This window comes from Apteryx mantelli, chromosome Z, assembly GCF_036417845.1.
Source record: "Apteryx mantelli isolate bAptMan1 chromosome Z, bAptMan1.hap1, whole genome shotgun sequence".
Classification (NCBI taxonomy): domain Eukaryota; kingdom Metazoa; phylum Chordata; class Aves; order Apterygiformes; family Apterygidae; genus Apteryx; species Apteryx mantelli.
Window position 1 is genome coordinate 87,300,850 of NC_090020.1, and position 17,245 is coordinate 87,318,094.

Sequence of the window (17,245 nt, forward strand, 5' to 3'; positions counted from 1 at the left end):
GATTCTGTGATTCTTAATGAATAAAGGCCTGAAATGTGCCTAGACCATAAACCAGGGACCACACCAATCCTATTTAACTTAGCGAAGGTTTGTTTTGAAGCAACACTTTACCACATGCCTGTCCATTAGGTTTTAATGGTTGGCTAAGAAATTGGTCCTTAATAATCCACCAACAGTCTTACGCTGCCTTTTGCTTAATTCAGGGATCCTTCTCTTGCAGGCAGCTTGCCCAGCACCATCTCTGCACCGTGAGCAGATTATGAGACTCCACAGCATTCTCTATGAAGTTAGATTTGATGGCATCTTTCGTTCCTGTCACCTTTAACCTCTTTGTCTGATCTGCTGCTTCCCCTATCATCTCATGTCCTGAGACATCCTATATAGAAGAACTATAGTGGCTCTTTCCCAGGCTTCCCCTTCCCATCACTCCAGGCATTTGAGCAAAAATTTAATAGAAGTCTGTATATATTCAAAAATTCTCCTTATGTATCCATAAATTCTTAAATCTATACAAATCCTGAATTACAGAAGCCTCTTGAGCATATCAGCACAAAGCAGCGGGGAAAAAAAACCCTCAAAGGGTGTGATTACTGTCTGGCAGCCCGGTTAACATTTGGAGCAGGATGACTTTTGCTATAGCTCACTGTTAACATAGTTTGTCAAGTATGTAAGTTTGGGAGTAAAAAATAGCTATTGTTTTGTTCTAGAATGCAGTCAAGCTTGTGCATTTTTATTCTCTTTCTCCAGCTAATGTACTTAACACATATGCAACAATATCCAAGGAAAATTATAGTTGACTGCACCTTTACAAGAGCTAAAAAAAAAAAAAAAAAAAAGCTTTAGTTCTAAATTCAGACAATGAACAGCACAAAAGACAAAAGAGATAAGTAGGATGAATGTGAGAAACAGAACTAAGGCACATTACTGTTCAAGCAGCAGCTCTTAAAAGCTATTGTCCTTTTCAGTTGGAAAAAGACTAGGCCACAAAAGGAGAGGGAATATAGGTGAAAAGGGTAAATTCAGACATGTAGATAAGAAAGAAAAAACTGTCCTTGCAATTCTCATTTCTTAGAGCATCTTTCATTCATCCTCAAAGTTCCTATTCCTCACACTCCTCCTTCAAAGACACACCACGAGTCACACAGCAATGCCGCAGCAGTCCCAAAGAAACCCCGAGATGACATGGAATCCGGACATTTAAGAGCAGCTCTGAAGCTAAATGCTTCAATCGTCACAGCAGCCGGAGGTCACAGCCTATTCCTGTTGGAGTTGGTGCTTGGCAACTAATTATCCAGCACCTACATTTCTCATTTATTCTCTACAGGATGTTTCTGAGGGGAACTATCCAAGTCAAAAAATTCCTGGTTTTATGTTACTGGAGATTAAGTTTAAAACTAACAAAGCCACAACCCAACACTCCCCCCCACAAAAGACCTGGTTCCATTTTTTCCAGAGTATGTGTTTACTGCACTTTAAAATTCACCTCTCGTGTTCTTCCCATGCAGATATTGCCTAAGGCAAGGCAGAGTATCTTAAGCAAGTCTGCTATAAAGGCCCAGTGAAGGGGAAAAAGAAAAACAAAAAATCGATAGGCATTACAGGTCAGAAACCAGTCTTGCACACCGACTTTTCCATATTGCCATGAATTTATTGATTGCTGATTTAGTTTGTGTACGTAACATGCAAGATGAAGAAAAAAAACAATCTTTTACTACAAAAATATGGACATCACAGAGCTCAACAGCAATTCTATGAATGGCAAATCCAGATAAAATCTCGGTGCAGGTAGCAAATGATGCACCTACTTTTTTTTTTTTTCCCCCCACTGTAGTAAAAGGACTCTGTTTATTTATGGCTAAAAAGCATCCAGATGACAGATCAACAGATTTAATATTTAATTAATTCTATTTGATAACTTGATTACAGCAGAGAATCTGCTAAGATGCAGTAGCAGAAGAGTACACCGGGCCAGCTGGGAAACATGGGACTGCTCTACTATGAAAACATTCTTCAGCGGGAAACGGGAAAGCACTGCTTGAATTACAATTCATCTAGAGAGGACAGTAATTCAGTCAGCGTACAATGCTGGAAACCAATTCTATTTCACAGTTACTGATTTCTTTGGGTCTTCAATCAGTCATTTCTTGTTTGCAACAGAGGGAAGAACCTTAGTTTTAAAGGCAATACAAACATCCAGGTGTCCATGAGCTAAAAGAGTCCTCTTAAAATGGTAATTCAGCATGTTAGGTGTGCGTGGTCCCATGATTGCGCTCTGTCCACGAGTACCAGGGAGAACTAGCACAGTGTACCTCACAATCAGGCTCAATAAATAATTTGGAAAAAAAGAAGTACACCTCTCTTGCAGGGGAATTTTGCATTCAATACCACATACCTTGCTGCTGAATAAACTCAAACAAAACTTTCATTAAAAGCAGTAGGAGCTAAAAAGTGCAGCGCTTAATATATTTATTCTCATTTTTATACTTCATTGAGCTATATAGATGATAACATCTTCATAATATTCTCAAAAGTCAGTATTTGGGAATTTAAAGAGCTTGACCTTCCGATTTCTCCAACAAGAAACCACAAAAGAGAAAACAGAGGTCAAAAAAATTAAATGCCCCAAATATTTTATTCATAAATCACAGAAATTAAAGGGAAAAGCACATCATCTGTTTTTTAAATGCCAGCTTATCAGGATCTTTGTTTTATGGTGACTTGAGAGTATATATGTGCCTAACAATTTTTTCTAAGGATTCTTCCAGTTAATTAATAGCATTTTCCTTTAAAAAGGGTTCCCTCCCAACTAAATTAGTGATTGTATTAACAACAGGTTGCAGTAAGTCTTGTTCTCAGGCAGGCTGTAGTATGGTAGAGTGAATTGTTCTTTTCCAAGCATCAGTTGCTTGATTTTCTAGCATTTCATCCCAAGGGTGGCTATGGCTTGCAGCGCTGGACAAAGCGAGGATAGAGACAGACATCTCTGATATGGTGCCTGTTCAGAATCCAGGTCAGGAATCGTTCCAACCCCAAACCATATCCACCATGAGGGCAGGTACCATATTTCCTCTGTGAAATTAAAAGCAGAAGTAAGATACTAAACATGCAATTATTGCCTAAATAAGCTAAATAACACCAGCAGAAAAAAAAATTACAAAATCATTTTCTGAATGAATGATAGGGAAACTGGATTATGGTCTTCCCAGGTAAGATATGTGCGTTCAATTTCTGAGGGGGAAGACTAGAAAAAGGAAGCTGAAAAGGAAAGTCTTAATGACTTTTTTCCAGCCTCGTCCTCTTCTCCTCCTGTTACACTAGGTAGAACTACTTAAGTCTGAAGAGACCAATCTGTCTTTATCTAAAAGACAAGGGCCTCACAAAGGCAGCGCATCGCAGCAGACACTACAAGAGGCGCGTACCAGCATTAGCCAGTCTAACGAAGGTGATCTGTAAGGGTAGCGTGCACTGCAGCAAGCAAAAGCAATTTCAACAGAACAGAAGCTGTAACCCACTGCATTTTGCAAATGGCTAAATGATCATCCACTGCTGGCCACAAAAAATACGTTTCCAGTTTAGACTGCATCACTTTAAAAGGAGTTTAAAAAAACTCAGACACCATGTTGCCTGACAAGCGGCACGTGGAATCCGCTCTACGCACCTGATCAGTGTACCAGTAGTACGGCGTGGGGTCAATGGCCTCCCTTTTATAGCCTTCTATTAGCTCCTCACTGTCCCAGATGCGCATAGAGCCTCCAACGATCTCACCAACATTAGGCATCAACACATCAACCTACAACACACAACGTGAGACCAAGCTAGTACAAATAAGCTGTCTACAGAAGGGGGAAGGAAAAAGAGCCCAAACTTAAAAGAGTATTCCCGTAACACTTTTTACCATATAATTTTAACTCTCCATGAGGGAAGAAGGGAAGGCAATTCCTGTCAGACCCAGCTTATAGATGGAAGAAGCCAACTGACTAGGTTCTCCAATTTAATCTCCAACACTCCTGACAACACTGAGCCACAAAATGCAAGAACAGCGGCATTGCTGAGAACAGCACCTACTCTTCCTGGCTGCCAAACAGCTGGTTTTCAGACAACAGGCTTCAAGAACAGTCAGAGGAGTATTGTCTTTAGATTATTCATAAGCACTTTAGAGTTGCTTTGTTTATTTCTTATAGTACCAACAAGCCATGCCAACAGACTCCCAAAATGAAATTTGATAAGAATTTTTCAAGTTTTTGCTGTAATAGTCATTCATTTTATGCTCATTCACACAGACATTCCCACCCCGTCTAGGAGTCTGTAACACTAGGTAAAACACCAACTTACAGATTCTGTAAGACGGGAATCCTCAGAACAGCGCGACATATAAAAGGACTTTATCTCTGCAGGAAACCGACACAACAGGATTGGCTCATTAATGGTGTCTGTCATTAATCTCTCAGGAGCTTCAGGAATATCCTACGATTAAAGAAGACTTTATTAATATTTAAAATGAGAAACATTACAAAATCTCAAGTCCCACAAAACAGGGGAGGAAAACAGGGACAGGAAAACAGAAAAAACAGGCAGGAAAGACACAAAGATAGTTTCAGACCACACATATCCACGCATTCACCCGTTGTACCTAAATTTTTAATCAAACTTATCTTAGAAGAATGCAAGAAACTTTATATAAATAATCATCCCAATGTTTTAGACAGAAAGCTTATGAAAAGTCTAACCTGAAGGGAGACTTTCCAAATGACTAGTAAACATTGAAGAGCCTAGATTCCTTCCTCCCCAAAACCGTTTCCCACAAACCTTAAAACTAAGAAGTTTAAGTGCTTCCTTGTTATGTATATAAGATTATTATTAATAAACTCAACTGATTAGTTACAGCCATGAGAGTATTTTAAGTTTTCTGACTGAAATTTAATAAACTGTGAAACATCTAGCAAAGTATATAATCAGAAATTTGTTTTAACCAAATCAGCAGTTCTAGTGTTTAAAAGAGGGGAGATGGGAAGGATGACACCAGTTACGCAGCTAGACACAAAACACCAGTGATCACGTAACCATGGCTTGTTAAACATTGCTTGTTTAGTTAAAAACTCCTCCTATCCCCCAAAGATTTAACTCTTTCAGCCCATGGTAACACACATTTCTTAGACTACAAGTTAAAGTCAGAATACTAGAGTTTTCTTTAAAAAACAGCCACACCTGCTAGTTACTTGTTTTTAATCCAGCCCAACACTGCATTGCAGCACCGACTTGCTGTACACAGCAAGGAAAGGGTAAGGAAGGGATAGGAACATGATCTTCCTCACAAAGAAAGCATCCCTCCGAAACGGGGCAGGGAGAGGAGAGCAGAATCCTCATTTCCCTATGGAACCCAACATTCAATGCAGTTTGAAGGCCTTTCCCTCTCCATCTCTATAATCCTTTCATACAGGTGGGAAAAAAACAGCAGCAGAAAAAAAAAACCCACAAAACAAAACAGCACACCAAATTTCGAGCAACCAATTTTTCTTCAGACTTTACTCTGAAGACTTTAAAGTTAAGAAAATTATATAATCTCTCCCTACAAACCCTGCTTCTCTTAAATCCTTCTGTGACTATGGCTACACCACCACCAAGTCCTACTGAGTTCCTTCAAAGCATTCTGCCTTACAGGCTGGCAAAAAGTGAGACGGGGAACAGATGGACAGATGACAAACAGAGTTTGATTCCAGCATTACAAGACACTGCATGAAAACCCAAGCCCTGCTTGCATCTCCCCAGTGCAACTGCAGAACAGCATCACTACATCTGCCAGCACAGTCCAGGCCGGAGGTTTAGCACAAAATCCACTTTGACTTAAATGGGATTAGAATTCCACTCATCAGCATCATCCTAAACAAAACACAGCAGATTTCACACAGCAACAAAAAAATCCAATAGCATTATAGTCCGAACACATTGTTCTTCCAGTCACTGACTATTACACCTTTAGTGCAGGGCTACGGGATTTTGTTTGTTTGTTTTAATTCCTCAAGAGCCTCAAAAGAACTTACATCTCCAAACTCATAGTAAGTGCCATCTTCCTTCTTCACATCATGTTCCTTCAACCACACAATGGCATCAGTATAGTTCATTCGTCGGAAAGGACGTTTTGGGGGCTGGAAGCCCTGCAAATAAGAATAGACATAAAAACGGTTAGAATCCTATCTTTAAGAAAGATATTTTTCTAACTGATCAGCAAGTCTACTCCCAGACTTAAAGTATACATATGACTCTTTCCAGCTTATGCATCAATAAATTGTTAATTAAAAGATCAAGCTCCGAGAAGTGCTGAAGCTAGAACCAAACATAGCTGCCTACCCAGTGCTGTAAAGTTCACAGAACAGGTGCTGAAAAAGATGGCAGGAGAAGGAGAAGAAAGTATTTTCAAGGCTTGTTCCTTTTGTGAATTCATTGCACACACAGGCGTTAACCTGAACATTCTGTTTCAGAACTTGCCGCGGGGTGGCTTGAGCCTGTGCTATTTCCTACCTCCTGCCCCATCTCAGCCCAAATTTAAAGGTGAACACAGCAGGAAAAATGCAGTGTTTATCAGGAAAATAAGTCAAAACAACTGGGGATGACTGGGTCTATATGTCCAGAGATGGAGATAACACAGCTTTAAGAGACTGCTAGCTTTCTTTGCAGAGACAACAAAGTGTGTTTCTAAGAGCAGAAGACAGCTTTACAGAGCTCCAAGTTCCACAACAGAAAGTAAAACACCAAATTTGTGTCACTGCTCCCTTGTGCTCAATCTGCAAGTACTAGTTGGTCAATATTACAAGCTCTGGGACAAGTTTTTGTTCCACTGGTACAATACACATTACAATAAATCCTAGCACACAGCTGGCTCCTGGACCTTACTAGTCTATAATTTCTCCCACTGCAGTCCCCTTCTCCTGGGAGCACAGTTACCGGCCTTGCAGCATCATCACTCTTTTGATGTCCCTGAACATTGCTACAGAAGTAAGCAGAGCTCACTGCCATGTCCTGTCTTTTCCAAATGGATGGACATGCTGATCACAAAAGGCTAAAGATCAGGTCTTCTAGTCTATTCATGACTGTCTTTCACACTGCTGCCTACCGGGTTTACGTCATGCAGTAAGCTTGCGGCAGGTGATTTCAAGACTCTGTCCACTACATCGCAAACCAGGTTCTCCAGACGGTCCAACAACTCCTCAAAAGTTATAAAAGGGCATTCAGCTTCAATATGAGTGTATCTGAAACAGAAGGTCATACCATTACAAAAAACACACACAAGCAAGTTATCTTCAGCTATGAGAAAAGCCTCAAGAGAAAGAACCCCCTTTATCCCCTTTTTCATTTCTCCCACTTCTAAATTGTAAAGGAAATAAGGCTGTAAACACATTGTCAATGAAACAACAGCATCAACTGTATTTTCTAAATAGATAAAACTTCTTAAAAATTTTATCAGCTCTGTTTAGCCCAAGTCTTCAAACAGTAAACATCAACATATTACAACTCACTGGTCATCCATGGAGACAAGATGCTTCTCCAAAAGTCCTTTTGCTCAATCCTTCCCTATTAGCCTAATGCTGCCTTCTCACTGTACATTCTGTCATCCAGCTGTCTGCTGCTTCCCTGCTTTATAAATTCACTTATACATACATAATGAATATGCATATTTTCTCCATACTCTGCCAAGTGTCTGCGCGTCCTGGATTGCTCAGCTCTGTAAGACTGAGCAACACAAAAAACATCTCCTAATGCTGGAATGCAGGTCTCCAGGTAGAGCTGGGATGACTGTGTCAAGTACGCCTCTTCACCAAAATAATCCAGCTTGAACAGGGTTGAGCCTCCTTCAACCTGTGTTTGGACTAAAGTTGGTGGTGTCACCTGTTAAAGAACAGGACTGTCATTACTTCAGTGCAGAATTAAGGATGACGACGACAACATGCAAGAACAGTGGTACAAGGCACATTCTTCCAGAACACCATCTACAAAGCTTTTGTACATAAGCATACAAGTACTTCATTCTGATATCTGTCAGTACCCTAAGAAGTAGTATGCAGGTTTTTTGTGAATCATGCTGTAACACTTAAATGCCCCAGAAGCATCTACATATCTTTGAAGATCTCAGGCTATGTCTATAATAGCAATCAAATAAGAGCTTCCTAGCAAACAGTTTTTCTTTTGCCCATTTTAGGTCAATCAAAGTCTATACAGTTCTTCTGAGAACAAGATGGCTCTGAAGAAAGGAGATTAAAGAAGTCATTTGCAGACAAAGAAAAATATACTTACTTCATAGTATCCATTGGCAAAGAAGTGATCCCTGAAGGCCTGTACTACCATGGAGCGCACCTTGAAGATTTTGGACATATTCTCGCCTCGAATCATCATATGCCTGTTGTTAAGTTGCACATCAACCTCCGAATCCTCATTGAGTAGATTGTCAGCCCCTCCTGCCGGGGCTAGACCGATAAGCTCCCAGTAGTCACAGTTCAGCTCATGGCCTCCTGGAGCCTGCCAATTTGAAGAGCAGCAACAATTTCAGTCCACTTTTTGCCACTTGAATGTCACCATGTGGCATCTTAAAAGAGATGCTAATCCTTCCAGTTTAAACAAGAGATGCTAAAGCCCTTCTAAATGCAGTTATTTTGAAAGTGGCTGCTTCGTAACACAGTCATACCACCCTTGAAAAACACCATTTGTAACCCCGCATGCATCTTTCAGACCTGCCTGTAGGATTGAGTACTATTGCCAGATAATTAGAAGATAAACAGAACACATCCAGAAACTCAAGTGTAATATATCATAGAGAACTGGGTTCATTCAGCAGGAAGGACAGAATGCTAAGCAGGCAGGGGAGCTCCTTACTATCTTCAACTATTTAATGAGTGGTTACAAAGAAGATGGAGCCAACTCTTCTTGGATTTGTCCAGCAAAAGGACAACAGTCACAAACTGCAGTAAGGTGGTTTCAACTGGACATAAAGAGAAAATTCTTCACACCAAGGGTGGACAAGCTCTAGAGCATGGACCTAGAGAGACTGTGCAATCTCAGTCCTTGGAGATTTTCACAAACTCACTTGGACAAGGCCCTGGGCAACCTGGCCTAACATTGGCTCTTCTTCAAGCAGGAGTTGGACCAGATGACCTTCAGAGGTCCCCACCCCACCCCCAACCAGAACCATTCTGTGGTAGCTTACGCTGGCACAAAGCACCTTCCTATATGCCTTTAGGAACATCACACCACACACACACAGTCAGAGTTCTGCCGTATATTAGAAGACAATGCCGACTCAAAACTGCAGTACGACATTGGAAATATTTTGTTCCTTGTACCATTTGAGACACATTCTGGATGGCAGACTCCCAAAGAAGTCAAAAGAAGTTGCTTAGATCGTGACAGGGAAGAAATAGCTCACTACGTATATGGGTACCTTTGAGTCTGCCTGTCAGAGAGGCCTGAGCAATCTTTCTGCACTAGGCAACATCTCACCTCTATGTGAAAGCAGGAAGTTTCATACTGACTCATTTTCCCCACTCTGTTCCCTACTACAGGGGAAACAGAGGTCCCAGACCCAGGGCTGAGCCCTGGCCAGCTGCTTGGGCTACAGAACTGACCTCTGCACTTCTGGTGCCAGAAGCTCCCCTGTGTGAGTCACAGGAGAAAATGCTTTTGTTCTCCCAAATATATTATTTTCCCCTCCACACGCAGTATTTTCAAGATATAAATGCAGTTTTACAAAGTCTAATCAACAGATATTTGACTCACTGTAAACAACGTACAAATCTGGTGTTTTTGTGTACTGAAAGCATTATACTGCTGTGACAAGACACGAAAACATAAGCAGCGGACTCGAGTTTAACTGAACTTGTCACTCTAACCTTAGGGAGAGCTCTTGGGGACAGAACCTGAGCAGCAGGGAGAACTAGAAAAATTAAGCCTATCCAAGTTTCTTTTGGAAGACATGCTGGTAACGGCCAACAGTACGTGGCTTACAAAACAACCGAATTATCTACAAAGCACCACACACGAGTTCCACTTTGACTTTATTTTATATACTACGCGAAGCCAGAGAGAGGACTACTTTGCTCAAATACTATCTAACGCGTCTTGGAAACATTGTCTGAAACAGCGCAACAATGCTCCAAGATGCAATTTTGTTCAGATATACTTCTCTGCTATCTGCTATTTGCGTTCTCCTTCAGAAAAAAAACAGTGCTACAATTAGCTGTCAAAAGTCCGTGTCTTAAAAAAGACTACTTGAGATTTAATAGAACAAATCTGTCCTCAGCTTCCTTGCTGTTGCTGCATCACAGGTTAAGTTTTGCAACACAGATGCACATTTACTTTTGTCTTTCAGTCACCTCTGTCAGTTATTAAGACAGAAGTCTTACAGTGATTTTGAATAAATACCCCGACATAGGCCTGTGTGTTCTGATGTGTATATTGAGTCACTGTCACAGATAAGGGTTCCTAAAAGCTTCTCTGCTGCCTTCAGTTTGAATCCTTTTTATGAGTCATTCTTCACACATAGGGCTAAAGCCACGTTAAGGAGCTAACTCCAGATTCAAACAATTTTCTGAACAGTAACAGTTTGTAGATCTCAACTATGAGAGAGGTATGAAGCATAAGTACCATCACATTTTAAGGCTTAAAATCACATCTGCCCAGTCACTAATCCAAGACCACCATTATAAACAGTGTTACAAAGCAAGTTAACAAATTGCCTTGTTCATCCTCCTTCACTGGAGGACAAATGAATATCCTTATAATAAACATAGTGAGGAGTCTACAAGCACATCTCAATAAGAGGAAGAGCTAAGCCCAAATTCTTGATCTCATTAAAAAAAAAAGTAATAAACCTCATTCACTACCTTTCCTAGGGAAAATAAAACCATGTTATTTAGTTAATATAATTTTGCACTGAAATACCCTATAAAATATCTACAGGATGTATCAGTGGAAAATTGTTTCAGCCAAAAGGTAAAGCAGAACAGTCACTTAGTTCTCTCTCTCTCACACACACACACTGAACTGCAGGTGACAGCAGCAGCTTTAGGTTTGGGGGTTTGGTGTTTGTTTTGTTTTGATTTTTAAACAAATTCCCACTGAACTCAACCAGTAATTATTTCCACCTCTGCTTCTCATCCCATCAGGAAAACGATAACCTGTTACAGAGCAGGAGAACGCAAACACACAGCCTTATCTAACTGCCGTACCTGCTTGCCTTCAGGAACCAGGTTCAGTGTACCATACACTGCAACGGTGCTCTCTGTAGCGAGAAGTAGCCCGTTGTAACACTGACACTACAGAGACAAAAAGAAACAAAGAGACAGTTAAGATAATTTTTAATTTCTAGTTTTTCTATGAGATCTACTGGAATCATGGACAAGATTAACTCATAATCACTTCTAGTTAGTTTTCACATTGACAAAAAACTCTAGTGGTACGAGATACAATTTAACTAAATAGTAGGATTTAATCAACAGGTTTAGGAGAGCTTCCAAGAGTCTATATAAAGGCAAAACAGATGAGGTACAAACTCTTCATTTATTCATTTAGAGACAGAACAGAATTGTATCATCGCAACTTACCAGTTCATCTGAAAGGACACACTGTAGAAATCCTGTGCCGTCTCTCAAAACAATGAACATCAAATTTTTTCCTAGTTAAAAACAGAACAAAAAATGCAGAGAGCCTCAGATTTATTCACTGATTCATCGAACAGACCCACTCCAAGAAACATTACCCCCTGGTGTGCAGCTTATTACTGAAGGACTGTGATCACGTTAAAAAACAAAACAGAAGATGCTCCAGGTAAACACTGAAGCACTAGCTCAGTTACAGGAGCCTTTCACAGAGCTGTATTTTGTTTAACTTGAGCTAAAAGAAGCTTCAACAAACATCAAGAGTAAAGCCTGCTGCAACCCCAACAGGGCTGGGGTGGCACTGCCATGCCGTGACCCCAGCAAACGCGCTCGGGTCCTGAGGGACTGCCAGTCCGTTTGACAGAACTGATGAGTGCACAGGCCCAAGCTACAGCTAACGTGGGGAGCGATGTCACCCTGGACATCCACATCCTCACAAAAGCATCGGTTAAGAAATTCGTTTTTCTAGGTGCTAGAATCAACCACAGAGAAGAAGAACCAAAGACAATTAACTGGTCAGGATATCCAAATCCACAACTGCTTGGTCAAGTCCTTCAGTGAACAAAGGTTACGTATGAAGTCAGAATCAGCTCTGTCATACACTTCCAGATTTATTTATTTTCTAAATCATAAAAGAACACAAAAAGCAGTTTTCTGGCTTTGTACTGGGAAGTTTTACGCAAGCCTCTCACTCCCCAGCTGACACCACCTTGCTAACTAGGATACTGATCATTTTGAAAGCAAGTATTACTCACTATACTTAAAAGTTATGTCACTTTACATAACTTAAAAAAAAAAAAAAACCACTAATTTGTTGATTTCACCATTAGCAGATAGATGCAAATTAGCTCTTCAATTTGAAGGATTCGTTTAAGAAACAAAAATTAAGTCTTTTTAAAAAAAAATCTGTAGAATTGGCCTCCAAATCAAACATCCCAAAGGCTTTGGGCTAAAAAGTCTGTACACATTCATACATTATGATTAAGATACCTCTGTGTATTCATACATCATGCAGAACTTGTCAGTGGTGCATTGGTCAGCTTGGTACACCACAGGGGACATCTAACTGATGGTCTAAAAACTTTAGCATAAATGCTGTTTGATTCCTTCTGAGTTTCCAGATTTTGATGGCTACGGAAGTTGTTCCATCTTTTTGCATAGGTTTGATAACTTTTAAGTGCTTGTGGTTTACCTTGCCTACGTAATCTGTGAATCCAGCCAAAAATCTTCACTCTTTGCCCTCTGTAAGCCTCCAGAGCACCAATCTTAACCTGCACAGCAAGGAATAAAAGCAATCAACTGGAGAAAAGCAAATCAGCATTTAGATGACGTTTTCCATATAATTACTTAGAATACAGGCATATATGACATTTCCCCTCCCCAAAATATCTCCTCCCAGCACTTGAAGGGAAGTTCCAGTCAAAATATGAGCACAGCTGCCAACACCAAACAGCTGTGTAGGAAGGAAAGAGTATTTTATCCGGTTACATCACAGACAGCACGTCTGGACAGTACTTGCAGACTTCATATGGAGCCCATTCTATTTAGCAGGCTCACTTTGCCATAAAGAAACTAGGAACCGCAATACCCTCGATCAGCCAAGGAACTCACTTCGCATTTGGCCAAGTAGAGAAGTCAAAACACTTAGCAGCTCACACCTGAAGACCAGAGTGTTCAGGTATTACTGGAACTCCAAGATACATTAAATCACCAGATAACTTAGAAATGATGCCCCAGAAACATTTTCCAGTGCTCTGAAGTGTGAGTGGACATCTCTGGATTAATTTCTAAAAATATTCAATAGATGAGTGCAGTTAGCACCCAAGAAGCAGAGGACATCAAATCTGGATCTGACATAGGTACATCTAGACGTGCGCTGAGGTACTGACACTGCTGTGGTCAGAACAATTAATCCAGCAGGCCCCTTTGAAAGGGATGAGGCCTCACTAAGTCAGGCTGCTGGAGTGGGGTGGTCTAGAAGAGACGGCGAATGATTTCAGCACAGCTGGGTACTGCTCTCCCTTTCGCAAAGAGCAGCCCTGAGAGGGCAAGGCTCAAAGCAAAACCATCTTCCATACACGCTGCACAGGGCCTGTCCAAAAACACCACTCAGCAGCACATGTAACATCTGCTTACCAAACTAAGGCCCACACAGCCCCACCAAATCCAGCAGGACTGTAGAAATAACCGTATAAGAACTGTACTCCATGTCTCAACACCTTGTGTTTTCTAACTAGCAGTGTTTCTTCACTCTCCACCACAGGAAGAATCAACTAAAGCAGAAATAACAAACTTTTTCAAACAGAAGTATGGTCTCTACCAGGAGACAGACACGGACACAGAAAAGTCTGATGCATGAACTGACAAAACTCAGGTAACCATCAAGTGCATGAAAAAGACCAAAGTCCAAATACTAGCAGGCACAGGTAACAAGAAAAACAAGATTACATTTATTGTTAGCAACAAGACAGTGGCCTTCAACAGCTGCCAGTGCCACAAAGCAGGTCAGAACCAACGTCTGTACAGAGAAGAGGCTGTAACTAAGGCCACGCATCAAGTACACTGGATCTTACTCACACATTTTGGCTCTGGAAGACTAGGATCATTCTTGATAACAACTTTCTTAGCTTCCTCTAGGTTCTTCTCTCTTCTCAAGAGATCTTCTGCCTGGTTGTTAAAAAATTTATTAAACAATTGCTACTAGGCTTTGTAAGATTCTCAGCTTCGGTTACTGGAGACTATAACGTACGCTTATAGACAACATGTGTCTTGAAAAGCTTTGACGCTGCCCTACTAGGGCCTAACCTAGGAGGGTGACCTTGATGAGAAACTATGCACAGACGCATTTCATATTTTTTCCAGGAAATCTAAAGGCAATAAACTGCAATCATACAAAACCCAGCCAGTTTCAGTCATTTGCTTGTCCTAATCTAAACAAAGGCAAGTTGTAAAAAACCTATATATAAAAAAGAATGATACAGGGAGGAGCAAACTGAAGGTTTTTCTTTGGGGGGTGGCAGGGCAGGGCTGTTTAATGTCTTTGGGAAGGAAAGATGCCATGCTGATTCCAACTTGGCATCATCTGCAACCTACCTCTTTCTTCTCCTTAGCCTCATTCTTCATTTGTTCCCTGTGCCACAGTTTTTTGACATTCTTCATCTGTGACTTTGAAATAATGCTCCATCTCTAGATGAATCCAGGGAGACAGCAGAAAATAAGAGATTACATTTGTGTCCCTTCACGCAGAGGAGCATTAAAATAACAGTTTCTGCTCAGAAGCTCTAATGTTACAGTACCTCATTTTCTTTTTGCAAATCCACATAAATAGTAGGAAACGGTTCCTTTCCTGCTGTCATTAGAGCCTAAAAAAGAGGGGGAGGGGGAAGGTGACAGAATGAATGGCACCGTAAGTAAACTAAATCCATGCTGAGATAAAGCAGACTAAAGCCACGAGAGAGAGTAGACATCCTGCTTCTGATCCTTCTGGTCAGGGGGTGGGGGGCGGAGGTATAAAATGTACATGTACAAGTACGTTACATACACAATGCCAGCCACTTGACCTAAGTGAAGCTGAACTGTGAATTGAAAATAAACAGCACACGTGTCTTCTGCAGTTACCTTTAAAACAGTTTTGAATGGTTTCTTTTGTGTCCCATCACCGGTGGAATCATTGCCCTCTTGTTCAGAGACGTACAGTTCTTCTACAACACAGGACAAATACAGACACTTGCTTAAAAATGTATTGACTGTGCATCCATTCATGAAGGTACTGGACACACACAAGGATTTGAAGTCTTCAGAATTATCAGCAGTGATAAACCTTCAAAAACAACTGCTTGGTCAGACAGTATAAGACTTGGTTAGTATCTTCCATTTTAAAAATCTGTCCATGTAGCAAGTGATTATGCCAAAGTTTTAGGGACTTCCAAGACATTGAACTCCTGAAAGTTATTGGCTAACATCAGGAACCAAAAAGGAAGAAGCTTTTTATGCAAATAACTTTTTTAGATGAGCAGGGAGATGATAAGTTGAGAGAAGTCAGACAGCTCAGCTAAACATTTGGCTGACTCATAGCCAAGAAATGAATCACCAGTTACAAGAACTGAAGATATTTCCTCCTTTTTCCACAGCCTAACTAGAAATCAAAACCAGAGGATAAGATCTTTTTGCTGCAGGACCCACAAAGCACTTTCATGACCCCCTGCTCAGGTATGGGCAGTCTACAAACGCGAACCTTTCTTCTAATGTGAATGTATTTAGTTTCAACTTCCAGGGATAACAGCATATAAAACCTCAGTCTGATGGTAAGTCCATTACCAAAACCTTGCTTCCCATATTTGTATTCCCAGATTTTGACTAAGCCATCCCTTAGCCTTCTCCACGCTAAACAGAGAAGCTCCATAAGTCTCACAGTAAGGAGCATTCTCAAGACTTCTCATCTTCCAACCTTAAAACACTCCAGCTCATTACTAGCTGCATTAACTGCTTACAGCCAAAACTGAGCACAATAGTGCACAAGAGCAAAATGCAGAGGTTATCCACGTGTCTCTCTATATATTTGCATATATGTCAATACACACCCATACACAGACAGGTACATACACGCACTTCATTCTTTTTTGCTACTTTCATACATCTAGAAGCCCGAAACACACTGGTGAAAACTCATGTTAGAAATATTCTCCTCAAGCAGATGGAAAAGCAATATATACTTTAATTAGCTTCTTATAAGTAACTAACTTCTATCAGGACAGTGCGCACGTGTGTGTGTTTTAATTGGAGAGTTTAGAAATACTTTAATGTATAGTTCCAGTGTTCATGGAAAATGGACTTGCTCATGAAAAACCGATAGGGAATAAAAGCATAAACTGCCATAATAAAAGACATCAGTATAATGTTTCCTATCAGTCTAGCAAGATTCGTCACATTTAGCGGAGGAATAACTAACTGCAGCTTTTAACAGGTAAATTCTTCGGAAACGCCCATCCTGGGCAGACACAAACCCTAAAACGCCAAACCGGAAAACCCGAGTAATTCAAGGTGTCCTGGTCATGTAAAAGGTACCTAATTCGGCCAAGCCCCCGAGCCAGGCCTCGCGGAGGGGCTGGCGCTAGCGGGAGCCCCGGAGCCCCCGGCCCGGCCGCGCTCACGGGGCCGGGGGGGGGGGAGGGAGGCGGGGTCCTGCCGCCGCCCTGCACGGAGGGGCCCAGCCGCCATCTTCCGCCCGCGCGGGGGACGCCGCGCCCCCGCCCCACAGCGCCATTCCCCGGGCTGGGCCGCACCGCGCCCCCGGCACCGCCCCCGCAGCGCGCGGCCCCAGCGACCGCCGCGGCCCCAGCGACCGCCGCGGCCCCGGGCCCGGTCCCGGCCCCGGGCCTCACCCATGACGAGCGCCGCCGTCCTGCCGATAACCTCGCCCGCCATGCTGCCGCGGCCGCCGGAAGTGCCGTCACGGCGCTTCTGGCGGTTGCATCAGCCGCCCCGCCCGCGGGTGGGCGCAGACGCTGCGGCCGCAGCCGGGGCGGGGCGGGGTTTGAGGGGCGGTGGCCCTGGCGCGCCGCTGTGAGGGGCTGCCGGGAGGAGGCGGGAAAAACGCGGCCCCG

The 17,245-nt window shown here is 42.0% G+C and overlaps 1 protein-coding gene across 1 annotated transcript; it reads right to left on the reverse strand.

The window, feature by feature from the left end:
- Window positions 1-1,627: 1,627 nt before the first annotated feature.
- On the reverse strand, window positions 1,628-17,107 carry NARS1 (asparaginyl-tRNA synthetase 1). The gene is made up of 15 exons (XM_067315324.1): window positions 17,024-17,107; window positions 15,261-15,343; window positions 14,939-15,004; window positions 14,736-14,828; window positions 14,220-14,309; window positions 12,835-12,913; window positions 11,589-11,659; window positions 11,214-11,300; window positions 8,287-8,508; window positions 7,682-7,881; window positions 7,109-7,244; window positions 6,039-6,152; window positions 4,333-4,464; window positions 3,659-3,790; window positions 1,628-3,069 (listed from the first exon to the last, which is right to left on the reverse strand). Exons 1-15 carry the CDS (start codon window positions 17,064-17,066, stop codon window positions 2,938-2,940), a joined length of 1,680 nt encoding a protein of 559 aa, XP_067171425.1. The 5' UTR covers window positions 17,067-17,107; the 3' UTR covers window positions 1,628-2,937.
- Window positions 17,108-17,245: the final 138 nt, after the last annotated feature.